General features: G+C 41.2%; 1 protein-coding gene across 3 annotated transcripts in view; it reads right to left on the bottom strand.

Moving 5' to 3' along the window:
- Positions 1 to 20,472, bottom strand: part of mospd1 (motile sperm domain containing 1) — a 51,903-nt gene extending 31,431 nt beyond the window's left edge. Inside the window, exons 1-3 of one of the 3 annotated variants that reach the window (XM_034182130.1) lie at positions 20,343 to 20,441; positions 5,373 to 5,598; positions 4,988 to 5,277 (exon numbers count right to left, since the gene is read on the bottom strand). In XM_034182130.1, coding sequence (XP_034038021.1) covers positions 4,988 to 5,141 — 154 coding nt within the window. In that variant the 5' untranslated portion in view covers positions 5,142 to 5,277; positions 5,373 to 5,598; positions 20,343 to 20,441. Of the gene's footprint in view, positions 1 to 4,987; positions 5,278 to 5,372; positions 5,675 to 20,342 lie in introns of those variants that run through there. The other 2 variants (XM_034182128.1, XM_034182129.1) reach the window with 2 other exon arrangements.
- Positions 20,473 to 21,483: the final 1,011 nt, after the last annotated feature.

Below are 21,483 nucleotides of genomic sequence, written 5' to 3' on the forward strand. Positions count from 1 at the left end.
TGCGTAAATTTGGGAATTCCAACAGAAAAAAACTACATCACATATTTAGTAGATCCTCCTTTTGCAGAAATAACAGCCTCTAAACGCTTCCTATAGCTTTCCAATGAGAGTATGGATTCAAGTTGAAGGTATTTTGGACCATTCTTCTTTACAAAACATTTCAGGGTTGATGGTTTCCGAGCATGGACAGCCCGCTTATAATTACCACAGATTTTCAATAATATTCAGTCTGGGGACTGAGATGGCCATTCCAGAACGTGGACTTCTTCCTCGCATAAATGCCTTAATAGATTTTGAGCAGTGTTTAGGGTCGCTGTCTTGTTGAAAGATCCAGCCCTGGCGCAACTTCAACTTTGTCACTGATCATGAACATTGTTCACAAGAATCTGCTGATATTGACTGGAATCCATGTGACCCTTAACTTAACAAGATTCCCAGTACCTGCACTGGCCACACAGCCCCCACAGCATGATGGAACCACCTCCAAATTTTACTGTAGGTAGCAAGTGTTTTTCTTGGAATTCTGTGTTCTTTTTCCAGCCATGCATACCGCCCCTTGTTATGTCCAAATAACTAAATTTTAGTTTCATCTTATTCCTGTCCAAATGTGCTTTAGCATACCTCAAGCGACTCTGTTTGTGGCTTGTATGCAGAAAGGGCTTCCTCTACATTACAGCATCTCTTTGTGAAAAGTGTGCTATATAGCTGAACGATGCACAGAGACACTATCTGCAGCAAGACCATGTCGTAGGTCTTTGGAGCAGGTCTGTGGGTTGACTAAGACTGTTCTCACCATCTTTCGCTTCAGCTTATCTGAGATTTTTCTTGGTCTGCCACTTTGGGCCTTAACTAGTACTGTGCCTGTGGTCTTCCATTTCCTCACTGTTCTTCACAGTGGAAACTGACAGCTGAAATCTCTGAGATAGCTTTTTGTATCCTTCCCCTAAACCATGATGTTGAACAATCTTTGTTTTCAGGTCATTTGAGAGTTGTTTCGAGGCTCCCATGTTGCCACTCATTAAAAGAGATGCAAAGAGGGGAAACATTTGCAAATGGCCACCTTAAATACCCTTTCTCAAGATTGGATTCACCTGTGTAAGGAGGTCAAGGGTCATTGAGCTTACCAAACCAATTTTGTGTTCAAAATCAATAAAACATTAGAAACTTCATTTCACTTCTCAAATATCACTGTGTGCGTCTGCTATGCTATATATATATATAGAGAGAGAGAGAGAGAGAGAGAGAGAGAGAGAGAGAGAGAGAGAGAGAGAGAGAGAGAGAGAGAGAGAGAGAGAGGAAAATAAGTATTTGAACACCCTGCGATTTTGCAAGTTCTCCCACTTAGAAATCATGGAGGGGTCTGTGAGAGACATAATCTAAAAAAAAAAAAAATCCAGAAATGTAACAATGTATGATTTTTTAATAATTTATTTGTATGTTTCTGCTGCAAATAAGTATTTGAACACCTGCCAACCAGCAAGAATTCTGGCTCACACAGACCTGTTAATTTTTCTTTAAGAAGCCCTCTTACTCTGCACTATGTACCTGTATTAATTCACCTGTTTGAACTTGTTACCTGTATAAAAGACACCTGTTCACACACTCAATCAATCACACTCCAACCTGTCCACCATAGCCAAGACCAAAGAGCTGTCTAAGGACACCAGGGACAAAACTGTAGACCTGCACAAGGCTGGGATGGACTACAGGACAACAGGCAAGCAGCTTGGTAGAAGACAACAACTGTTATGATTATTTATTAGAAAGTGGAAGAAACACAAGATGAATGTCAATCTCCCTCGGTCTGGGATTCCATGCAAGATCTCACTTTGTGGGGTGAGGATGATTCTGAGAAAGCTCAGAACTACACAGCAGGACCTGGTCAATGACCTGAAGAGCGCTGGGACCACAGTCACAAAGATTACATTAGTAACACATGATGCTGTCATGGTTTAAAATCCTGCAGGGCAGCAAGGTCCCCCTGCTCAAGCCAGCACATGTCCAGGCCTGTTTGAAGTTCACCAGTGACCATCTGGATGATCCAGAGGAGGCATGGGAGAAGGTCATGTGGTCAGATGAGACCAGAATAGAGCTTTTTGGAATCAACTCCACTTACCATGTTTAGAGGATGAGAACAACCCCAAGAAAACCATCCCAACCATGAAGAATGGGGTGGAAACATCATACTCTGGGGGTGCTCTTCTGCAAAGGGGACAGGATGACTGCATCGTATTGAAGGGAGGATGGATGGGGTCATGTATTGTGAGATTTAGGCAAACAACCTCCTTCCCGGAGTAAGAGCATTGAAGATGGGTCATGGCTGGGTCTTCCAGCATGACAATGACAACAAACACACAGCCAGGGCAACTAAGGAGGGGCTAGGTAAGAAGCATTTCAAGGTCCTGGAGTGGCCTGGCCAGTCTCCAGACCTGAACGCAATAGAAAATCTTTGGAGGGAGCTGAAACTCCAAACTTGAAAGATGTAGAGAAGATCTGTATGGAGGAGTGGACCAAAATCCCTGCTGCAGTGTGTGAAAACATGGTGGAAAAACTACAGGAAACGTTTGAAATCTGTAATTGCAAACAAAGGCTACTGTACCAAATATTAACATTGATTTTCACAGGTGTTCAAATACTTATTTGCAGCAGTAACATACAAATAAATTATTTTAAAAAAATCATACATTGTGATTTCAGGATTTTTTTTTCAGATTATGTCTCTCACAGTGGACATGCACCTAAGATGAAAATTTCAGACCCCTCCATGATTTCTAAGTGGGAGAACTTGCAAAAAAAAAAAAAAAAAAAAAAAAAAATATATATATATATATATATATATATATATATATATATATATATACACACACACACACACACAGTGGTGGGCACAGTTCCGCTAATCCGCTAATTATTGAAGATAATGTTTTCATTATCGGATTATCTTTTTGGATTAGCACCCAAGTCATCCAGAGGCATACAGTTTTAACTTATGGTTAAAATTTTAACCAAAGTAATTTTGGACAAGTTATTTAAATTGTTAAAATATCAGATATATATTTTAGTTTTATAATGCACTAATTTTTAAGGTTTTAGCGTGGACAAGGTGTGTGCGCAGTGCATTGTGGGTATTCACGACAGAAGAAATTAATTTGAGACGCATAGGCTCCACACGGACAACAGCATTAAACTCTTTGTATATTGTGCCTAAAACACTCATGAATATATTCTCTGGGTTTATAGATGTTGTTATTGTTTGTTTTATGTAAAAAAGTCAAAAGTCTGTTTTAATTGTGATTCAGGCCGTGTGATATGACCGACGTCAAAATGCTTAGAATACTGCCATTTACTGGCAATCGGTTATATCACAGTGTTGTCAACCGCAGGATTTTAAAATTATCTGTAGGTTTCCAAAACCTGAGAGACCACACATGTGGAGATAAAAAAAATCACAGATCTGACAGGTTGAGTTGTACAGTGTGTGGTGTCAGCCACACGGTAAAAACAACACACACAAACGGATTTCACACACAAACATTCCCAGGTCAGACACCTCGCTTTCTGATTGGCTGCATGTCACATTTAGCTCCTCACGTCCTTAACACACCACACATGGCAGGAATATCTGATAAGATTATGTTTAGCGTCATCACGATTGTCAGGGCATTCTTAAGATTGTTGGAAGGGGAAGATCGGGTCCGATATCGGCCTAATTATCTTGCCATGTGAACCAGGCTTGATGTTATGACGCCTCACGGAGCGACTGATTGATCTGTTATAACACCGCACCGAGCGCTAATCGATCGGATGTTATGACGCCTCACAGAGCGACTGATTGATGCGTTATGACATCGCACTGAACATGTTTTCACTATTATTTGATTTCTTTGTGCGACTGACATCGTTATTCAAGCATTCAAAAGGCAATTCCTATCGCCACACAACTCCAGCAACCACACACGTGAAAGTTTTTTGACAGTTCTTGCTACTGAAAGAAACCTTGTCTCCCTAACCGGATAGAGTTGTGACGTCATCACGCGTGCGCTTAGGCCCTGTCTAGGGGGATCTTGAATTTTTTTTTTTTTTTAATACAAATGAAAAAAATGACATTTTACAAAAGCACATTTATTTGTGTCGAGATCAAACTGACATGTTTGTTTTTTAAGGAAAAGATTAAGGTGCAACTAGACCTTCGCATGTCTCACCCGAATACAGTACGCAATGAGGGATTTGACAATCAATCATACTGCACATGGAACAGTACAACCTGTCACAACTGCAAAAACAGAGGTGTGTGGAATATTGTTATCTGGACCATGGACTGTTTTGCACACACAAAGAGGGAGCTGCAGGCAGGCAGCTGCAGAAGACAGATGGTTACTTTTGAGAGGAAGAAATGGACCAGTTGTCCACCTGAGTGGTTGCCATCCAATGCAGTTCCATGGTGTGGTGGAAGAGGTGACACAAAGCAATAAATAGTGCATGCTCCCAGACCGGACCTGACTTAATATTAAATAAAGTGCATATTCTAAATGACTTAACACACATATTGTTTGATAAAATTGAATATATACAACAGGGGAAATATAATTTTGAATGTTTTCAGCCACACTGTATGTAAACCTACATCCACAAATGCACATACAGAATTTGCATGTCTGAGCACCCTGAGCGAAGGGGAGACTCTACCAAATATTACGTTTGTCGGCCCACCCATTTCAATAACATGTCTGATTTAGTCACAAATAAAGACCTGCCTGTCTCTGTGTTTTTGTTTGTTTGTTTTTTAATAATTTTGTCATTTATTAAACGTGTTCCTTGTCAGCTACTGTCTGGCCCTTTTTCATCACAGCAGCATTCTGGGTGGCCGTTTAACCTCCTTTCTTCATAAAAGGCGGTGGGCTTATGCACAACCCTGGGCCCTCAGATGTGCGAATGCAGTATAGGAAAATCCATACACATGTATATGTTTTCTCATTTATTGGCATACCTTTAAACTTGAGGGCGAACTCATACGGATTGTAGAGGGTGAGCACCTGTTTGTGAGACATCTGCTCATCTGCATAGAAGATGAGCTCTGTGGGGAACACAAACACGGGAAGGCTTCCTTCCACCAACTCAGGCTGTCGATGCTGCTGCTGCATTGGCTCCAGCTGAGCTTGTCTCCTTCCCTGTCACCAGTCTGCCTGGGCCCCCTACTCCTCTCTGACAAACTATCAAAATGTTCAGGTGGAAATTATGTTTCTTCTTCTCAGCTTCTCAGGGCCATGATGAGGTAATCTGTAATGACGAGATAGGTGTACTGTCGTTAATGGAAAAAAACAATCTGCAGTTGTTCCGTGTATATCATCTTGCTTGACAGGTTACATCATTACCTTGACAGATTTGGCACAGTTTTTTTCTTGTTTAGATCTTGACTGATTGGCCAAAATGTTTTTCTAGCAATCGGTGACCACTACTCTGATAAAGAAATGTGTCTCTCTTTCAGGGCTCGGTGTTATGTTTCATTATTTTCAGGTTATGCATATGACTCAGTGTTCTTCATGGTTGAGGCAAAGCTTTCACAGATGGATGCTGTTCCTGATGGTGACAGTTCTCCATCTGTGGGACAAGCACAAAACTGCACTACACCTGGAGCAATTTAGCTTTAAGCATGTTGCTCAGAAACATTCCAACACACAAAATTAGACTTGTCAATGTTCAAAGCAAACAGAGCAAATAGAGTTGTAAAAAGAAATAGTTTGCACCATCTGTCGTGCTTAGTTATCATATTACAGGGGAACATATGTTATATGCCATTGAATCCAATGGATGTCGACATCGTTAGTCCTTTACTGTGGACACCAAACATTCAAGACGGTCAAAACCATTCCATTTATTAATCCTATTAGCTCAACCAGTAATCTGCATCACTTTTTTCCAAAACTGGAGTCACTTTAACTTTTGACCCTTGTACAAACTGAGATTGACCTTTGTCACTATTGCTATTTTTACACCCTTAACTAGGGATGGGTATTCATAAGATTTTACCAATATCGGTTCCGCTCATCGATCCGATTCCTTATCAATTGCCTTATCGATACCTCTTGTGAATTTTCTGTGGACTGAAAGTAGGCTTTACAGGTTTTCTATGTCAACAACATTTTATTGAGTCTTAAAGAGTACTAACAGGGACTAGAAGGAGAGAGCATATCTCACCCATATTGGCCTCTCTTCATTGGCTTCCTGTTAATTCTAGAATAGGATTTAAAATTCTTCTTCTTACTTATAAGGTTTTGAATAATCAGGTCCCATCTTATCTTAGGGACCTCATAATACCATATCACCCCAATAGAGCGCTTCGCTCTCAGACTGCAGGCTTACTTGTAGTTCCTAGGGTTTGTAAGAGTAGAATGGGAGGCAGAGCCTTCAGCTTTCAGGCTCCTCTCCTGTGGAATCAGCTCCCAATTCAGATCAGGGAAACAGACACCCTCTCTACTTTTAAGATTAGGCTTAAAACTTTCCTTTTTGCTAAAGCTTATAGTTAGGGCTGGATCAGGTGACTCTGAACCATCCCTTAGTTATGCTGCTATAGACTTAGACTGCTGGGGGGTTCCCATGATGCACTGAGTGTTTCTTTCTCTTTTTGCTCTGTATGCACCACTCTGCATTTAATCATTAGTGATTGATCTCTGCTCCCCTCCACAGCATGTCTTTTTCCTGGTTCTCTCCCTCAGCCCCAACCAGTCCCAGCAGAAGACTGCCCCTCCCTGAGCCTGGTTCTGCTGGAGGTTTCTTCCTGTTAAAAGGGAGTTTTTCCTTCCCACTGTAGCCACGTGCTTGCTCACAGGGGGTCGTTTTGACCGTTGGGGTTTTTACATAATTATTGTATGGCCTTGCCTTACAACATAAAGCGCCTTTGGGCAACTGTTTGTTGTGATTTGGCGCTATATAAATAAAATTGATTGATTGATTGATTGATAAAGTAAATAAATATGAAATGGTCACTGGATCCTTAAACTCTGGACATTAATAAACTCTACATGGTGGATCCTTGATCTCTGGACATAAATAGAAATAATTTAAATCTGTAGTTTTTGTCAAAAGCGTTTCCTTTCAGACATTCTTGGCATGAATTATTGGCATGAATGAGTTTAAACCTAGTGCTCAAAACTACACTAGACATGATTGTGCCACCTGTGTTAAAACCGCGCTCCCCCAAAACACAGTCACTGATTACCTGCGTGACCTCAAGCATAAGGCTAGAGGTCTAGAACGGAAATGGCATTGTTCAAAATTAGAAGTTTTCCACCCTGCATGGCGTGACACTATCTTAGACTATAAGCATGCACTACTGGCTACAAAGCAGACCTATTACTCTGATCTGATCAACAAAAACAAGCATAACTCAAAGTTCTTGTTCGACACAGTGGCAACACTTATTCATGGACAATCACCTGTAGTTCACTCTCCTTTTACAGCACAAGATTTCCTGGATTACTTTGAGAAGAAAACTGAAGACATCAGGTTAAACACATCCCAGTATGCCCTAACCCAGCCACTATGCCCTGCTATTGAGGTGGGTGCCATTACTGAGGTATTACCTAGATTTACAGAATTTGATAGTATCTCACTAGGCATGCTGATGAAACTCATAACGTCAACAAAAAGCACAACCTGCTTATTTGATCGTATACCAACAAAACTGTTTAAGAACCTGTGGTCCACTCTTGGGCCGACTGTGCTGGAAATTATTAATCTCTCACTAACCTCTGGATCTGTTCCTAAATGTTTCAAATCTGCAGTGATTAAACCATTACTTAATTCTGGAAAAAGTGGTGTCACGGCAGCTCGTAGACTATCTTACTGAGAATAATCTCTTTGAGCCACTGCAGTCTACTTTTAGAAAATATCATTCCACAGAGACGGCTCTCACTAAAGTGGTGAATGATCTTCTGCTTACAATGGATTCGGACACCACTACGGTTCTGGTGCTGTTAGATCTCAGTGCTGCATTTGATACAGTGGATCATCATATTCATCATTTTGGGATTACTGGGAGTGCCCTTGCATGGCTGACATCATACTTGACCAGTTGTTCTCAATGTGTTTTGTACAGTAACACTACCTCTAACCTTAGTGACATGAAATTTAGGGTTCCACGGAGGTCTGTCTTAGGCCCCCTGCTTTTCTCCCTTTATATAGCACCCCTTGGGCACATATTGCAGCATTTTGGGATTACCTTTCACTGCTATGCAGATGATACTCAGTTATACATGCCGATAACTGCTGGTAATCTCGTACACATAAAATCCTTAGAAGATTGCGTTGCGTCAGTGAGAAGCTGGATGTCTAGAAACATCATACTTTTAAACTCTGATAAGACTGAAATGATGGTTCTTGGTCCAGTGAGACATCGGAATCAATCTGACCAGCTAACGCTTAACCTAGGCTCGTGTGTCATACATCACACTGACAAAGTGAGGAACCTTGGGGCAATTTTTGATCCTACATTGTCCTCTGACTCCACATACTACACACTACTGCAATGTTCTATTTTCTGGTTTACCGCAGTCTAGCATTAGGGCTCTCCAATTGGTTCAAAATGCTGCAGCCAGACTTTTGACACGAAGCAGAAAGTTCGACCACATTACACCCATTTTGGCGTCTCTTCACTGGCTTCCTGTCCCAATGAGATCAGATTTTAAGGTTCTGCTACTAGTCTATAAAATTATTCATGGACTGGCACCTCCCTACCTAGCTGACCTAATTAAACCTTACGTACCGGCCTGAGCTTTGCGTTCTCATGGTGCAGGACTACTTTGTGTCCCTAGGGTGAATAAGAAGTCTGCGGGTCACAGAGCTTTCTCTTATCATGCCCCTGTTCTGTGGAATGATCTCCTTGCGTCAATAAAACAGTCACATTCTGTGGAGATTTTCAAGTCCAGACTTAAGACGCACTTATTTTCCCTTTCGTATCACTAGCATACTGGTATAGTTTTGTTTTACGCTTTTTACTCTTTTAATTCATTTTATTAGGAAACTGAGCGGGCCACAGCCTCAACTTTACATAAATACTGTGTCTTTTAGTGAAGTTTAGGGCTAGTGGCCGGCGATCACCTTAGTATTTCTTCTGTTTTTCTTGTTGTTTAATGCTGGCAAATTATACAGTATTTTTTGTCTTTCTGATGCCTGGTTCTGTTTTTTCTCTCTGTTTAAGGTGCAGCTCCATCCAGAGATGGGCGTTGTACGAGGTCTGTGATAAAAGTAACGGACCTTATTATTTTTTTCAAAAACCATATGGATTTGAATCACGTGTGATTACATCAGACATGCTTGAACCCTCGTGGGCAGGCAAGAGTTTTTTCACGCCTGTTGGTTGTCATTCGCCTGTGGGCAGTCTTTGAGTGAGGAGTCGCCCACCCTCTCGTCGTTTTTTTCATTGTTTAGGAATGGCTCAGAGACTGCTGCTTTGTTTGATAAAGATTTTTTCAAAAACTGTAAGGCACAACTGAGTGGACACCATTCGATAAATTCAGCTGGTTTTCGGTAAACATTTTAACGGCTGATGAGAGATTTTGGTCTGGTAGTGTCGCTTTAAGGATGGCCCACGGCGCCTGACGGCGATCTGCGCTTCGAGGCGGCAGCATCTCGCCGTTTCAAGTTGATAACTTCCACATTTCAGGCTCTGTTGACCCAGGAAGTCGTCAGAGAACAGAGAACTTTCAGAAGAAGTCAGCATGAGGAGTTTATTCGGACATTCCATTGTTAACAGACATTTTGTAATGAAAGAACGTGCGGGCAGAGTTGCATGTCGGGCCGCACCCGACCGCGGGGGGTCGCGACAGGAAAAACACCTCCGTTGGAAACCTTAACGGGCAAGTTGGAACATGCCCAAGCTGTTAAACAATTTCTCAGTTACTCACTTGTTGAAAGCCATCAAAAGCCGCCTGAATTTTACAAATGGTTTTCAACACGGAGGTGTTTTTCCTGTCGTGGCGCACACAGATTCGCCAAGTCGTCACGGAAACAACTCGGCGAATTTGCGCGCACGTCTTTCATTACAAAATGTCCTTAAACAGTGGAATGTCCGCATAAAGTCCTCATGCCAGCCTGTTCTGAATCTTCTCTGTTCTCTCACGACGTCCTGGGTGAATTAAGCCTTAAATTAGAATGTTTTCAGGTCGAAACAGGCCGACGACGGTGCCTGGAAGCGCTGCGCGACGTCCCGATCCGTGGGAAGTCTTTACACCGACAGAAACACCCCATAATCTCTCATCAGCCGTTAAACTTTTCACCGAAAACCAGCTTAATTTCTCGAATAGTGTCCACTCGGATATCCCTCACAGGTCCAGAAAAAATGTTGATAAAGCAACGCGCGCCGTCCACAGCGGCTATTCAGACAAAGAGATTCCGACGGGCGGGGTGGAGCACTCCTCACTCAAGGCCTGCCCACAGGCGAATGACGTCACCGACACGCGTGAAAAACTCACACATGCGTACGAGGGTTCAAGCTTGTCTGACGTAAAAACATATGAATCAAATCCATTTATTTTTTGAAAAAAATAAAAAGGACCGCTTTTTTTCATCACAGACCTCGTATTTTTGCTGGAAACCCTCCTGTCCTGTGCACCAACAGCATTTCCTGTATATTCGTTTTGTGAATTGTTCTGTAATTTGTGTCTGTCGCATGGCCCAAGCAGAGGGTCACCCATTTGAGTCTGGTGTGCTTGAGGTTTCTTCCTCAGAGGGAGTTTTTCCTTACCACTGTTGCTCTGGGGGTTAGTAAGGTTAGACCTTACTTGTGTGAAGCGTCTTGAGGCAACTCTGTTGTGATTTGGCGCTATATAAATGAAAATAAATTGAAATTGAAATGAATGTCTTTCCATATCTCTGAGCTGAGCTCTTGCAGCTGGCTGTGCTACACGCCAGGATGTAATTCATAAAGAATGCAGGATGTCTCATTTTGGGAGGAAAAAAACCTTTTTAGTGGACTGTAGTTTACTGTCTGTATTACAGCGTTTGGAAAGAGGTGTCATTTTATTTAAAGCAGCAATTCATTTTGAAGTTATTATTTCCGACCGGAATCTGTCTCGGCAGAAAGCCGCGCAGCGTTTGGAGCTGTCCCAACAGAACGGAGAACGATTCTCGTTTCTTGACTGCAACAAGAGTCCTACTTAGTGACTTTAATCCACACAACAGCGAATCACGAATGACACATTTTAATGGCTTTAAGGGGGGCTAAGAAGCAGATTTGCCGCTTCTGAAGAGCAGTGAATCAAAGAACCAACGAGCCAGCGGATCAAAGCACTGCTTCATTGGTTCACGCTTCAAAGTGGAGTTGCACTGCAGAAGCGGTTGATTCCAGACCCACTGCAGGGTCTGTAATCAAGGTAGAGAAATTATCATTTTCCCGACAAACACCCTCAAAAACAATGGCCACTGTGAAGGACCAATAAAGGAATTGCTAAGCAAAAAGACTATTGATATGGATGGATCGAATCATTTCTTAATAATACCCGAAAGAACTGGTTCTCGATACCCAACCCTACCCTTAACGCCGTAGAATCCAGTCATAGATAGTCCAAACTATACCTTTTTGGAATCTTTATGACTAGACAAATAATATTTAATGGATTTTAATATAATTGGAACATTTTTGAATTGTGACCCCTGTGTAATTCTTCAACTGACCCCCAACTGGCTGCCTTTTGAACATTCAAGTGGACACCCTGCCTTTTCAAAAGAGTAATGTCTAAAGTGTTTGTGCCAAATTTGGTCCTTGCATCACCATTTGAAAGATTTTTTCAGTTGCACTGTCTGTCTTGTGCTCTCAGGAAAACTGGTGATCGTTTAAAGCAGCTGCAGAATACATCTGTCCCTGTGCTGTCAAACAATACACAGTACACTCACATTCTCCAGGCTGTAAAAGCACTGCACTGGCTACTTGGTAACAACAGAATTAACCTTCAAACTTTAAATATGAGCATTTAGAAAATGTTTTAATAAAACCACTTTATCTGATCTTACATAACTACGAGATTCTTTAGAGCCTCTACTACCTGATATTTTCTAAAGACAGTAATTTCAACACCCAAATTGGATCTATTCTGAATATGTTCAAACTCTCAAGGTGCAACACAGGATATGCAGCTGCCTTTTGAACCTTAACATGCTAAACTCAAATTTTCACTTACCCATAAAGGGTGCAGTACAAGGTTCTGACAGTAGGTAGTGCAAATAGCAATTTTAATGGTGGTTTTAAGTGGCCAAAACTGGTTTGAGGTTTAAATATGAGCTAAAGTGGTTAATATTTTTCACCTAATTGCGCAACTTTGTAACAACTGATTCATTCATTCATTAATTTCCTAAACCTGCTTATGCCAGTTAAGGGTCACGGCAACTAGAACCCATCCCAGCGACCATTAGGGGGTGAGGCAGGATACACCCTGGACAGGATGCCGTCAATCACAGGGCTGACAAATACTGACAGACTAACATATTCATTAACTGACAATTATTTTTCTATATTTTTTTGGTTTTATTTTCATTCATTATGTCTGCCAACAACAGATGAGGGCAGAAGTTAAGTGATTACCCTGTATTTCTGTGAAAAGTACAGACGGTTCCCCAGTTCCGGATCACCTTTTTTACAGTCCCGCTATACGGAGCCGTAATGCAACTGAATGTCCTTTAATTGTGTATTGTTGCATTGGGTATTTGGATGTTATCTAGCTGAAGAAGTCTGGATGGTGTAGCCCTTCTACTTAAAGTGTGAAGCCACATTCAGCAGTACCCAAAGATCCTGCAAATTGATCTAACACCAAAGACATCCAGTCATTGCCTTGGGTCATTGGTTTGCATTCAAGTCTCACAACAATACAGGAAGTCAGGTAGCACCAGGACCCTAAAGACTTGGACATGTGTTCTCCTCCCAAAATACTGGCATAGCCAAATGCCACTGTCTAGCAACCTCATGACTCCATAAGCACTTCCCAGACATCAAAAGTATTTAGTCAGTCCCTGATTGTGCAAGTTCTCCTACTTAGAAAGATGAGAGAGGTCTGTAATTTTCATCATAGGTACACTTCGACTATGAGAGACAAAATGAAGAAAAAAAAAAATCCAGGAAATCACATTGTAGGATTTTTAAAGAATTTATTTGTAAATTATGGTGGAAAATAAGTATTTGGTCAATAACAAAAATTCAACTCAATACTTTGTAACATAATCTTTGTTGGCAATGACAGAGGTCAAACGTTTCCTGTAAGTCTTCTCCAGGTTTACACACACTGAAGCTGGTATTTTGGCCCATTCCTCCATGCAGATCTCCTCTAGAGCAGTGATGTTTTGGGACTGTCGCTGAGCAACATGGACTTTCAACTCCCTCAACAAATTTTCTATGGGGTTGAGGTCTAGAGACTGGCTTGGCCACTCCAGGACCATGAAATGCTTTCTATGGAGCCACTCCTTCGCTGCATGAGCGGTGTGTTTAGGATCTCACGATACATGGCCACGTTCATTCTTCCCTTAACACGGAGCAGTCGTCCTGTTCCCTTTGCAGAAAAACAGCCCCAAAGCATGATGTTTCCACCCCATGCTTCACAGTAGATATGGTGTTCTTAGGATGCAACTCAGCATTCTTCTTCCTCCAAACACGACTAGTTGAGTTTTTACCAAAATGTTCTATTTTGGTTTTATCTGACCACATGATATTCTCCCAGTCCTCTTCTGGATCATCCATATGCTCTCTGGCAAACTTCAGACGGGCCTGGACACGTACTGGCTTAAGCAGGACGACACGCCTGGCACTGCAGGATTTGAGTCCCTCTCTGTGTAGCGTGTAGCCTTTGTTACTTTGGTCCCAGCTCTCTGCAGGTCATTCATCAGGTCCCACCGTGTAGTTCTGGGATTTTTGTTCACCGTTCTCATGATCATTTTGACCCCACGGGATGAGATCTTGCGTGGAGCCCCAGATCGAGGGAGATTATCAATGGTTTTGTATGTCTTCCATTTTCTTACAATTGCTCCCACAGTTGATTTATTCACACCAACCTGCTTGACTATTGTAGATTCACTCTTCCCAGCCTGGTGTACATCTAAAATTTTCTTCCTGGTGTCCTTCGACAGCTCTTTGGTCTTGACCATGGTTGCGCTTGGAGTCTGACTGTTTGAGGCTGTGGACAGGTGTCTTTTATACAGATAACGAGTTCAAACAGGTGCCATTAATACAAGTAACAGGTGGAGGACAGAAGAGCTTCTTAAAGAAGTTGTTACAGGTCTGTGAGATCTTGCTTGTTTGTGGGTGACTAAATACTTATTTTTCACCATAATTTGCGAATAAATTCTTTAAAAATCCTACAGTGTGATTTTCTGGATTTTTTTTTATTTTGTCTCTCACAGTTGAAGTGTACCTATGTTGAAAATTACAAACCTCTCTCATCTTTATAAACAGGAGAACTTGCACAATCAGGGGCTGACTAAATACTTTTTGGCCCCACTGTAAGTGAATGTCTGTAGTTCAATACTTTCAACACATACAGATATACCTCTGGTGGCCAAGTCCAGGAAGTCATTAAGTGCCTGGCTCTTAAGCCCCTTTCACACTGGTGTCACAGACCGAACGGTCCCCCTTAAAAAACGGTCCGCCCTGTCTTCACTGTGCACATGCATCATTAGCCGCGGTTCACGGATTAACACCTTGTTTCTGTTTAAAACTGCACTCCAGTCATCATCTATCTCAGCGACAGATATCTGAAGCTTTGTACAACAAACATTTCCACATGAATTCAGCATTTCTTCATAAAAGACGGAGGAAGCAATCAGAGCACCGTGGCTACACAAACTGCTAGTTGATGCGTTCACTGCGCGTCAGTCATTTCAAAGCGTCATGGAGTTTCGCCAAGTTTTTGCTTAAAACGAACACGTTTCTGCTTAAGACTGACTTTAGAATGATTTAAGAGGTTTTACCTTGTCATCTGATGGATAATAATCCCATTAATCCATTTCATTGCTTTGGGTAAAGAGACTCCATCTCAGACGTGCTGCTGTGGTCCGAACTGATGTATGCGCAGTGAAGGCAGGCAGACCAATTTTTAGGGGGGAACGTTTGGTCTGCGACACCAGGCCTGCTTTGAGCTGCGTATGCTGCGTATTTAATAATACAGAAATGCCTGCGTCAGTTGCGCACAGCAAGGGGGGAAGCTTGAAGAGGTGAGAGCGCAGAGGACCTCCAGCCAGACTGTGTATACTCTGATTTCTCCTCTAGTTTATATTTCTTCCTGTGACCGCGGAGCTGCAGCCGGCATTGGAGCGAGCGAACTGTCCATGAGTGCACATGGGGATGTCCTCCGTGAGGAGTTACTGGATGTGGACATGTCCTGTCGCCAACAATCTGTCTGTGAGCAGAACTTAATGGACTTTATTTAACACAATCGTGAGAGAACTTGAGGAGGTGAGCGTGAGGAGCTGCAGCCAGGCTGTAATTCATTACAGCCTGGCTGTAATGAATTAAACATGTATAATTTTTTGCATCTGTTTGGCATCGCCCTTTGCGTCCCTCATGGTATTGTGGTGTTAGGTTGCATCAACTTGCCCTTGTCATGACGGTGCATGATGCAACTCAAAGCAGGCCCAGTATGAAAGGGGCTTTAGTCTTGATCCAAGACAATCACAAACCCAGACCCTCCAATTTCTCACTCAGCTTCTCAAGTGTTGGAATCAGACTATCTATTGATTCCACAAAGATCAGAATTGTACGCAAAGTCAAGGTCAGTAAACCTTTCTCCACCAACAAAAGCACTGGTTTAAGGAAGAAAGAGATTTCATTGAAATTAGTTGCAGATGTTGGCCTGGAGCCCAGAAAGTACTGAATAGACTTTAAGTCAGATGTGGATCCACAATCATTTTAACTCAATATTTAACTCTGATTGATTTCCATGTAATATTTTAAATTTTTATTTGTTTTTGCTGTATTTTGACAAGCCCACATTCTGCAATGGCAGCACAGTGGTTAGCATCCTTGTCTTACAATATGACAGTCTGAGATGCAATTCCACCAATGCCCACTTCCTTCTTTCTGAGTGACTTCTCCACAATCTCCCTGTGTCTGCATGACATTTCTCCAATGTGCATGTCAAACCATACATAAACATGCACATTGGGTAAAACTGTTCCTTCAACTGCAATTGACCAAGGCCGTGTCTCTAAACTTAGATTTCATTCATAAATGGTTGTTGGTGGGGAACTTTTTGATGGAGACTGATCCCTTCCTCCTTCAAGGTAAATACATAAGAGCCAGTGACATATATAGCACTTGTTACACTGATGCTACCCTGTTTGTCCTCCAGGTGAAACTAAAAAGGAAGAAAACACCTTTCCTACTCAGAGGAAGCCACTCTGCTAAAAAAAAAAAAAAAAAATCCTGTAAACATCAAGGGTTGCACCAGAAACGTTTTAAAAAAATTATGCACAATTTAAAATAATATTTCTGGAGTGGCTATACGCCCAACCGTTGGGTCAATAAAGTAAATACGCGAGTATATGCGCCCAACCACAACCAACCAATGAGTGCGCTTGTAAGCTCACTTCCAGGTTTCAACACGGGAGGGAAAAAAGGCAGATATTTTTTCACCGGCTGCGGGAGGGTTCATACCCCATGGAGGGGCTGTGATCTAAAGCGTTTCTGTTTGGCTTATCACACCCAGGGAACTGTGTCAAACTAACACCATCTTACAGCCAACAAGCAGCATTTTGTTCAAAAACTGTTTTGTCATCGTTCGTTAACAGGTTTACGTCAAAATGCTTATGAAGTTTGTTTTGATCCATTGCAGTGTTTTCACAGTAATTAAAGACAGCGCGTTAAATGTGTCAAACATACGCCACAATAGAGCCTTAAAACATGGTGTAAAAAATGTAGCTTAGATGCACAAAACATGTCAAATACACGATCACGGTTGGGCGAATAAGATAAGACATTACATTTATCTGCCCAACGGTTGTGCATGTAACGTTCAATGTATGACTTATCTGCCCAACAGCTGGGCGAATAAGGTAAGACATTATATTTATCTGCCCAACGGTTGTGCATGTAATGTTCAATGTATGACTTATCTGCCCAACGGTTGGGCGAATAAGGTAAGACATTATATTTATCTGCTCAACGGTTGGGCGAATAAGGTAAGACATTATATTTATCTGCCCAACAGTTGGGCGAATAAGGTAAGACATTATATTTATCTGCCCAAGGGTTGGGCGTATAGCCTTTGCCTAATATTTATGGGTAATTCAGGCCCCGTACTATTGTCTGGATCTGGCTTCTTCTGTTTATTTGTTGGTAATAATTTGAATGCTATAGTCATTTTTATTTAATACGGATTTATCAAACATGTTGGTGTTTGTTTTTAGTATTAATGTGTTAAGATGATTTGGATTTTATTTATTAAAGTTATGATGAGTGAATAAGTAGCATGAATGAGTAAATACACCTATTTTCCAGTCCTTGTGTCTGTACACTGTGCCTAGCCAGGATATCCTGAATAATTGTATTTATTTTTATTGTTGTTATTGTATATGGAGTTATAATTAAACAAGACTGAAGAAAAACTGAATATGTCGTGCTTTGGCTGAAATATATATTCTTTGAATGCCCTCTAGCTAAGAGGAACAACCCCAGGTTTCTTTTCAGCACTGTAGCCAGGCTGACAAAGAGTCAGAGCTCTATTGAGCTGAGTATTCCATTAACTTTAACTAGTAATGACTTCATGACTTGCTTTGCTAACAAAATTTTAACTATTAGAGAAAAAATTACTCATAACCATCCCAAAGATGTATCGTTATCTTTGGCTGCTTTCAGTGATGCCGGTATTTGGTTAGACTCTTTCTCTCCGATTGTTCTGTCTGAGTTATTTTCATTAGTTACTTCCTCCAAACCATCAACATGTTTATTAGACCCCATTCCTACCAGGCTGCTCAAGGAAGCCCTACCATTATTTAATGCTTCGATCTTAAATATGATCAATCTATCTTTATTAGTTGGCTATGTACCACAGGCTTTTAAGGTGGCAGTAATTAAACCATTACTTAAAAAGCCATCACTTGACCCAGCTATCTTAGCTAATTATAGACCAATCTCCAACCTTCCTTTCTCTCAAAAATTCTTGAAAGGGTAGTTGTAAAACAGCTAACTGATCATCTGCAGAGGAATGGTCTATTTGAAGAGTTTCAGTCAGGTTTTAGAATTCATCATAGTACAGAAACAGCATTAGTGAAGGTTACAAATGATCTTCTTATGGCCTCGGACAGTGGACTCATCTCTGTGCTTGTTCTCTTAGACCTCAGTGCTGCTTTTGATACTGTTGACCATAAAATTTTATTACAGAGATTAGAGCATGCCATAGGTATTAAAGGCACTGCGCTGCGGTGGTTTGAATCATATTTGTCTAATAGATTACAATTTGTTCATGTAAATGGGGAATCTTCTTCACAGACTAAAGTTAATTATGGAGTTCCACAAGGTTCTGTGCTAGGACCAATTTTATTCCCTTTATACATGCTTCCCTTAGGCAGTATTATTAGACGGTATTGTTTAAATTTTCATTGTTACGCAGATGATACCCAGCTTTATCTATCCATGAAGCCAGAGGACACACACCAATTAGCTAAACTGCAGGATTGTCTTACAGACATAAAAACATGGATGACCTCAGATAAAACTGAAGTTATTGTACTTGGCCCCACAAATCTTAGAAACATGGTGTCTAATCAGATCCTTACTCTGGATGGCATTACCCTGACCTCTAGTAATACTGTGAGAAATCTTGGAGTCATTTTTGATCAGGATATGTCATTCAAAGCGCATATTAAACAAATATGTAGGACTGCTTTTTTGCATTTACGCAATATCTCTAAAATTAGAAAGGTCTTGTCTCAGAGTGATGCTGAAAAACTAATTCATGCATTTATTTCCTCTAGGCTGGACTATTGTAATTCATTATTATCAGGTTGTCCTAAAAGTTCCCTAAAAAGCCTTCAGTTAATTCAAAATGCTGCAGCTAGAGTACTAACGGGGACTAGAAGGAGAGAGCATATCTCACCCATATTGGCCTCTCTTCATTGGCTTCCTGTTAACTCTAGAATAGAATTTAAATTCTTCTTCTTACTTATAAGGTTTTGAATAATCAGGTCCCATCTTATCTTAGGGACCTCGTAGTACCATATCACCCCAATAGAGCGCTTCGCTCTCAGACTGCAGGCTTACTTGTAGTTCCTAGGGTTTGTAAGAGTAGAATGGGAGGCAGAGCCTTCAGCTTTCAGGCTCCTCTCCTGTGGAACCAGCTCCCAATTCAGATCAGGGAGACAGACACCCTCTCTACTTTTAAGATCAGGCTTAAAACTTTCCTTTTTGCTAAAGCTTATAGTTAGGGCTGGATCAGGTGACCCTGAACCATCCCTTAGTTATGCTGCTATAGACGTAGACTGCTGGGGGGTTCCCACGATGCACTGTTTCTTTCTCTTTCTGCTCTGTATGCACCACTCTGCATTTAATCATTAGTGATCGATCTCTGCTCCCCTCCACAGCATGTCTTTTTCCTGGTTCTCTCCCTCAGCCCCAACCAGTCCCAGCAAAAGACTGCCCCTCCCTGAGCCTGGTTCTGCTGGAAGTTTCTTCCTGTTAAAAGGGAGTTTTTCCTTCCCACTGTAGCCAAGTGCTTGCTCACAGGGGGTCGTTTTGACCGTTGGGGTTTTACATAATTATTGTATGGCCTTGCTTTGCAATATAAAGCGCCTTGGGGCAACTGTTTGTTATGATTTGGCGCTATATAAAAAAATTGATTGGTTGATAGCTATTAAGTTTAGGTGAATCGTTTATCTAGACAAAAGCAGGACAAAGCATTGGACAGTAAACTAAACGCCATGTGGCTTGTCACGTGACTGTGTTGACATGGAAATGCAGGAGTCTCGTGGTGTCGCAACACGTTGGTTCCCGTAACAAAAAGAAAACCACAAATAATTTATTTAATTCGCTAACGTCCCTTTGTCTGATCCCAGGCGTTATAGCGTCATTATTAAGTTAGCGACCGTGTTTTATTTACACGCAGATGACTGGCCAAAAAGAAACGTCCCATTCTCACTGGTTGTAACGAACAGTAACAGGAGTATATCACGATATCAAGTTTTAACTTGAGGTTTGTTTACACTCTGCCGACCGTGAGCATACTGTCGTACTGTTATTTAAATGCTGAATAACAGCGTAATATACTGCTGCTAAGGGCTAGCCGGTTAGCTTACCGCAGGCTACATGCACCGAAAATAAAACTCCGTGTTGTTCACAACCAAAACAACGCAAAATGAGATTTTTCTTTTACCTTGTTGTCAGCCCGCGGGTTCATGTAACGTATTATCTACTGTATCTATGTAACGTATATCTACCAGCGGGTTTGTGCTCCGACTCCCACCCTGTTCTCTTTCTCTCTTTCTTTTCTCTCTCTCTCTTTCTCTCTCTCTCTTTCTTTTTCTCTCTCTCTCTCTCTCTCTCTCTCTCTCTTTCTCTCTCTCTTTGTGGTCAATATGCTGCAGAGCTCGCGGTGCATTCTGGGATAGCGGGAGACGAAAAGCCGACGTAACGCCGTAATAAATATATTTATACATTTAAAACTATTTTAATGTGTATAGCGTGACATTATATAAACAGTAAACTTCATGAAATTACACGTATTTTTGGAGTATCCTTAAAAGTGTTCATAAATCCTTCAACTGTAACCCTTCATCGTAAAACACGGTGCGGTAGAGTCAAATTCACCCAAAATAATAGTTTGTAATTTTTGCATTTAACCTTTAATAAACTAAAAAAAAAAAAACTGTAGCTGTAAATTGGTAAATGAGTTCGTGGTGAAGTGATTTTACATGTACATTAAAGTTTAGAGCGGACTTTCCTAGTCTCGTTTGACCATGAAATATTGTTTATATGTTTATGTTTTAGGGCATTATCCTAAAATGCGTTTAAATCCACAGTTAACATAATGTATCATTTCTGTGAGGACCAGCTGTCAGTAGAAAACGCGCTCACTGCTCGTCCTTCGAGTTACTTCACGGCTGATTAAACTATCAAAACAGCTCCATGCTGCTTTCAAGTACAGCCGGATTTGATAACACTTTGACACATCGATCAACCACCAAAAACAAAGGCGTGGCTTATGATGGAGGAGGCTCCGGCAACACACACACACACACACACACACACACACACACACACACACACACACACACACACACACACACACACACACACATATAACCACTTCTCTGTCTTTCAAGGAATGACTATCCAAAGTTGAGATGACATAATTAGACGTTAGTTCTAAATGCATATTGACTCATGTATTGTGTCCACACTGTATATTTTTTAGAAAATGTGTGTTATTTAAGTTCTTATTTAGATACATGCATGTTTCAATTTAACTATACAAAACAGTCAAGGAAATATGGAAGACAAAGAAGTTAAAAAAT

Source organism: Thalassophryne amazonica, chromosome 11, assembly GCF_902500255.1.
Source record: "Thalassophryne amazonica chromosome 11, fThaAma1.1, whole genome shotgun sequence".
In the NCBI taxonomy this organism is placed as follows: Eukaryota; Metazoa; Chordata; class Actinopteri; order Batrachoidiformes; family Batrachoididae; genus Thalassophryne; species Thalassophryne amazonica.